The 5,490-nt window shown below is 68.3% G+C and overlaps 2 protein-coding genes across 2 annotated transcripts in view; both read right to left on the bottom strand.

Annotated features, from left to right (window-relative positions):
* SLC11A1 (solute carrier family 11 member 1) overlaps positions 1-2,285 on the bottom strand; it is a 13,992-nt gene extending 11,707 nt beyond the window's left edge. Inside the window, exons 1-4 of the mRNA XM_009274995.2 lie at positions 2,246-2,285; positions 1,529-1,662; positions 651-773; positions 200-319 (exon numbers count right to left, since the gene is read on the bottom strand). Coding sequence (XP_009273270.2) covers positions 200-319; positions 651-773; positions 1,529-1,662; positions 2,246-2,285 — 417 coding nt within the window. The remainder of the gene's footprint in view (positions 1-199; positions 320-650; positions 774-1,528; positions 1,663-2,245) is intronic.
* A 1,035-nt stretch (positions 2,286-3,320) lies between these two features.
* The window catches only part of LOC103895412 (ciliogenesis-associated TTC17-interacting protein), a 6,082-nt gene continuing 3,912 nt past the window's right edge, over positions 3,321-5,490 (bottom strand). The window contains 9 exon segments of the mRNA XM_019470910.1: positions 3,321-3,387; positions 3,389-3,555; positions 3,792-3,880; positions 3,982-4,070; positions 4,166-4,257; positions 4,365-4,619; positions 4,807-4,886; positions 5,211-5,273; positions 5,412-5,490. Of these exon segments, the coding sequence (XP_019326455.1) occupies positions 3,321-3,387; positions 3,389-3,555; positions 3,792-3,880; positions 3,982-4,070; positions 4,166-4,257; positions 4,365-4,619; positions 4,807-4,886; positions 5,211-5,273; positions 5,412-5,490 (981 nt within the window).

Consider the following 5,490-nt stretch of genomic DNA (forward strand, 5'->3'; position numbering starts at 1 on the left):
GGGTGCTAGTTGGGGAGCACCGGGGCTGGGGGGGGCTTTGGGGAGCCCCTGGGAGAGGCAGCGCTCTCGCAGCATCTTCCTGCTCCTCTCCACCCCCCAGACAGTCCTGCTCCCCCAATCCCTGCCAGCACCGCCACCAGCCCAAGCGCGGGGTCCCCCCAGGCTGTGACCCCCGGAGGCACTCCCTGTGGCTGCTCACCTTGGGGTAATAGAGGTAGCAAATCTCACCCAGGTCCTTCCCCGTCACCACGCCCAGCCGGATGGCCAGGCGCTGGCACAGCAGCCCCAGGACGGTGGCCCACAGCAGCACCCACAGAAGCTGGGGGGGCAGGGGGGAGGGAGGCAGCAAGGGCTGGGCACTGGGCAGGATCCGGCCGCCCGGGGCTCCCAGCAAGGTTATCAACCAGCCCGGGGACACGGGGAAGGAGAAGCCTGGAGGGGCTGGAGGTGGTCCCCAGCCCAGGCAGAGGGGTGGCCCTCCCGCACCCCTGGGTGCCCTCCCCCAGTGCCAAGGGCCCCCCCGTTCCCTTCCCGCTCCCCAGGCTGGGGAAGCCGGCTTGCCATGGGCTGGGTGGCCGTTGGCACAGGAAAGTTTACGAAACCCCCGGCTGCTTCCTGACCCTGGGGCCGGGGGGTTGCCTAGGGCTCACCTTGAACCCCGCCACCGCCCCGCATTGCAGGTCCGACTCCACGTTGCCTGGGTCCAAGTAGGCGATGCTCATGAGGAAGCCGGGACCGGTGAAAGCCCAGAGTTTCCTAAAGCTGAAACCGGGCTGGGACGAGGCAGCAGGTCAGAGCGGGGCGCTCCCATTTAAAGCCAGTGTCCCCCAGTTGCACTCCCGGTCCCCTTTAGCCCGTTGCGGGGAAGCCCTGTGCTGCCTGCATGGGCGCATTTCGCACACAGAGGACATTTCTCCTGCCTGCTTTGAGGAGGGAACCGCTGCCCCCCAGCCCCTCTCCGTTAGCAGCAGTGCTGGGGGGGGCAGCGAGACCCCCATCCCACATGGGGACAGGTTGGACAGCGATTTGCAGGGTGGTCCTGGGGCTGTCAGGCACCATTAATTGCACCCCGTGGGATCCCACTGCCGAGCCCTGCTTTCACCACCCGTCCTGGCAGGGGAACCCCCATCCCTTCCCCTTCTCCGTTCCGCCCCCCGGGACCAGCCAGGGATGGGGGCGCTGGCAGGGCGCAGGCAGCCTGGGGGAGCCCCGCTGGGCTCAGCACGGGTGGCCCAGGACAGGGAGCCCGGGAGGTGTGTGAGCAGCGGGGTGATCCCTGCGGCCGAGTAGCACCTCGCCCCGTGCCTCAGTTTCCCCATTTGAAACCCTTAAGCGTGTAAACGCTCAGCCTGGGGCTGTGATTTGCCTGAGCAGGGTCTGGGGACGCTGAGGTCCCCAGGGCATGTCCCAGGCAGGTCTCCCCGCCCTGCGGTGGCCCTTTGCCCCCCCCTCAAGCTCCCTGCGGTACCGGCCCCCTGCCCCGTCTCTGCCCACCCTCAGATGGAGGTGCCAGCCTGGCAGCACCTACCCCGCCGCCCTTGGGGATGCTGATGAGTTCGTCCAGGTAGGTCTGATTCCGGGTGCCAGGGCGCTGCGGGGGCATGGGGCTCCCACCGGTGCTGTAAGTCTGGGCTTGGCCCTGGTTCAGGGACCCAGTGAGGCCTGGGGGGGGCGAGGAAGAGGAGGAGGGGAGGTGGCAGCCCGATGGGGAACAAGGACACTGGTAGGCTGGCAGCCCTGGTGCCGGCTTCCCCCCAGTCCCACCTGCCCCTGCCTGGTGAGCCCCATGAGGGACGAGCCCCATTGTTCCAGGGGGCCGTGAGGGTGGCTATATGAGGGCTGTCAGTGGCTACCCAAAGTGGTCGGATGCCACCTCAGGCTCAGGTGTCCTAGAAACCCGTGGTCCCAGTGCAATCTTCACCGGTCCAAGAGCCAAGTGCATTTCTGGGCAGGAGGGACAGGATGGGACCCTGCTCCTGGTCCTGCTGCTGGGTGGGCACGGAGTGCGGACAAGAGGCTGGTGCTGGTCCCAGTCCCCCCCCAGCCCACCCATGTCCTGGGAGTGGGGGTGAATCATGGGTGGGCTTGGGGGGACAGAGGACGGAGCAGGTGAGGAAGCCAGGACAGGCTGGGGGGGACGGTGCCCACTGCGGGGGGGAAGCAGAGCCAGGGGTCTCAGGGCGGAGGGAAGGGGGTCTAGGGGAGGAAAGGAGGCGTGGGGGGACCCAAGTGTCATGGGGCTCACCTGGCTCCAGCGATGCCATGGCTGGGCCCGATCCAGACATGGTGCTGGGGAGCTCTGATGTCGACACTGGGTGCAATGCCCGCCACCCAGCTTTTAAAGGACCCCCCAGCTGCCCCCCCGAGGAGGAGAGGAGGAGGAGGAGGAGGGAGGAGGAGGAGGAAGTGCTCCTTCCCCACCGGCTGACCTGGGCTGGGAAAGGGGCCCTGCCTGGTGGGGGTTGGGTGCTATGGATGTGCACGGTCTCAGTTCCCCCACCCTGTGCCAGGAGGGGGGGAGCCAGTGCCTCCCTCCCCCTTGCCGTGCACACGCACGTGCAAACATGGGGCACCCACACCAGCATGCCCAGGGGTGTGGGAGTGTGCCTGCATGTCACCCTCCATCACGTGCCAGGGGTCCTGCTCCTTGGGCAGTTGGGGGACAGGGGACAGTGTCCCGCAGCGTGGGGAGGGAGGGCTGGCCCCATGGGAGTAGGGGAAAGGCCGGAGGAGTGGGAGTGAGGAGGAAGCAGGCGTGAGTTGCACAAGCATGTGAGCAGGTCAAAATGCACCCTCAGCGGCTGGGGGGGGAGCGCCCAGCCAGGCAGGCTCTGTGGCACAGGGTGCTCACGCCACCCCTGCATGGGGGGACCTTCACCCCAAAGATGGGGTGCTCAGTGTCATGGCAGGTCAGGCTGCTCCTGCAAAAGACGCCCCATCCCCAGGACCCTTGTGGCTGTGGAGGTGGGAGGAGGAGCACCCCAGCTGCACCCATGGGTGCCTGGGTAGTACCGGCTGCCTCTTTGGGGCACCCCTCTGCCACCGGGCTGTGTCCCACAGAGAGGTGGGCATCGGGGCTCTGCCCCCAGGGAGATGTGGGGTGCCCTGGCACAGGGATGTGAGCCTGGCTCTGCCCCAGGGTATGTGCCAGGCACCCCCCACCTCAGGTGGGGGCTAGAACAGTTGGGAGGGGGCAGGATGCCTGGGTCCCCCCCAGGCATGGGGGGGGCGGGGTTAGCACGCCACTCAGCACCCCCTGCCCTCCCCGTGCCTCAGTTTTCGCCAAAGCAAATGAGCCTGGACAGGCAGCACTGGCAGCTTTATTCCCTGTTAGCCGAAGGGTGGTGAGGTGGGGGGCTGGGGAGGGGGCTGGCCGCCCCGGGTGTGGGGGGTCCCGGCAGGCTGCTGGTGGGCAAAGGGGGTGAAGAATTGGGCGGCAAAGGAGACGGGGTCATGGGGCTGCTGCAGGAGCAGGGCCTGGAGGAAGTCAGCCAGCAGCACCCGGAGCTCAGGATGCTGCTGGACGTAGGCGGCGTGGGACGCTTGCAGCTCCTCCTGCGGCAGGTGGGCAGGGTGGGCACAGGTGCCAATGTCCCCCCCTGGGCACCGATGTCCCCTCCCCAGGCCACTGTGCCAGAGTGGGGTGGGTGGGATGCCTGGGTCTTTTTCCACACTTGAGGAGCTTGGGGGGGGTGCTGGCCGGCCTGATCCCCACTGTGCCCCTGGGGACCCCAGGGGAGACCCTGCTGGGGAGTGGCACAGCCCCATGTCCCCATGTCCCTCCATCTCACCTTCCTGTCCAGGAACCAGGAGCAGAGCTGGATGTCCTCCTCCCAGTCCAGGGGCTGTTTGGGGAAGGGGGGTTGGGGCTTGACCCCACCTGGCAGCAGAAAGGCAGGGCAGGGTGTTCCCCACTTGGCTGCCAGACAGCAGGCAGGGGCTGCCCATGCTGGGGGGCACAAGCCTCCCCCAAAGAAGCACCAGCAGCCAACCTGCACCCGCCGCCCGCCGGCTCATCCTGCAGAAGCACCAGCATTGGGCAGCCAACCTGCACCCGCCGGGCCAAACGCCTGTGGGGGAAAGAGCTGGTGACCCCCCTCCTGGGTCCCTGCCAGGCTGGGGGTGCCCCCGCCCGGAGTGCGCCCGCCCGGACCCCCACCCATACCCGCTGGGGAGGAAGCTGCTGTGCCAGATGGTGGAGACGCCCACACCGGCGTGCACAGCTCGCTCGATCACAAACACCTCCGCCTCCGCCCACTCTCTGCCACCTCCCGCATCCCACCCCCCACCCCGCTGGGGAGGAAGCTGCTGTGCCAGATGGTGGAGACGCCCACACCGGCGTGCACAGCTCAGCTCATCATCACCCCCACCTCCCGCATCCCACCCTGGCACCCCCAACCTGACCCAGACCCCCCCCATCCCATGAGCCCCCCTGGCCAGTGGCTCACATAGCTGGAGGTGCAGAGGTGGCCCTCGGTGTCGATGGCCGGGAAGATGAGGCCGGGGGGCACTGCCCACCGGCATGCCAGCACCCGCAGCAGCAGGAGGCTGGCACCCTCCGGCAGCAGCCCCCGCAGCTCGGCCCGGCCATAGGAGAAGCTCCAGCACCGCGGCTCTGCCTGCGGAGAGACCCGGCCACCTCATGGGACAGCCAAAGCCCCGCCATCCCCAGGGACAGCACCCAGGGACAGCACCCCCCGGGAGCCTGGGGGCACCCCTGGGTGGGACAGGCCAGCCATGCTGCCTGCTCCTAGGATGTGCCCCCATCTGGGGGGCAGAGAGGAGAGAGCCCCCCCTCAGCCTCACCTCTCCCTCCCAGAGGGTCTTGGTGACAGTCATCCCATGCTGGTGGCTCACCATGTGGGTCCTCCTCTCTATGGGGTGTGCTCTGAGCTGCAGGAGGGGTGCGGGGCACAGGGTGGAGGGCAGAGCCAGGGCACCCCCGCTCTGAGATGGCACACCCCAGCACCCCTTTCAATCAGGGTACCACGCCAGATGCATTGTGGGAAACTCCCCACTCCAGCTGCCACCCAGAGTAGGGGAAGGGGACCAGGCTGGTGGGACAGAACTGGTGTCCGAGCCAGGGAGGGGACACCAGGCTGCCCACAGCAACCTTGCACAGGGCGCAGCCCCCAGGTGGGCATCGCTGCAGGGCTCACCCCAGGGCAGGGGGGGCAGGACATGGGGAAGGGGACACGCCACCGCCACACGGGTCACCTCCAGGCGCTCCTGCTCCTCCTGCTCCAGGGTCTCCAGCTGCGGGGTCACGTAGGCTGGCAGAGCAGAGTCACGCTCAGCCCGCCCTGCTGGCACTGCAGCAGTGCCCCCCATCCCAGCCCTGGGGGCCGGTGGGACCGGCATGCTCCAGCCCTGGGGAGGGGGGGGGACACTCCGAGCCACCCCCGGCTCACCTTTGAGGGTGCTGGAGCAGGGCGCACCGTCCTGCCTGCCGCGGGAGCCGGCTTGCACCAGGAGGCAGCTCCGCACCGG

This window comes from Aptenodytes forsteri, unplaced genomic scaffold (genome assembly GCF_000699145.1).
Source record: "Aptenodytes forsteri isolate BGI_AS27 unplaced genomic scaffold, ASM69914v1 Scaffold255, whole genome shotgun sequence".
NCBI classification, from domain to species: domain Eukaryota; kingdom Metazoa; phylum Chordata; class Aves; order Sphenisciformes; family Spheniscidae; genus Aptenodytes; species Aptenodytes forsteri.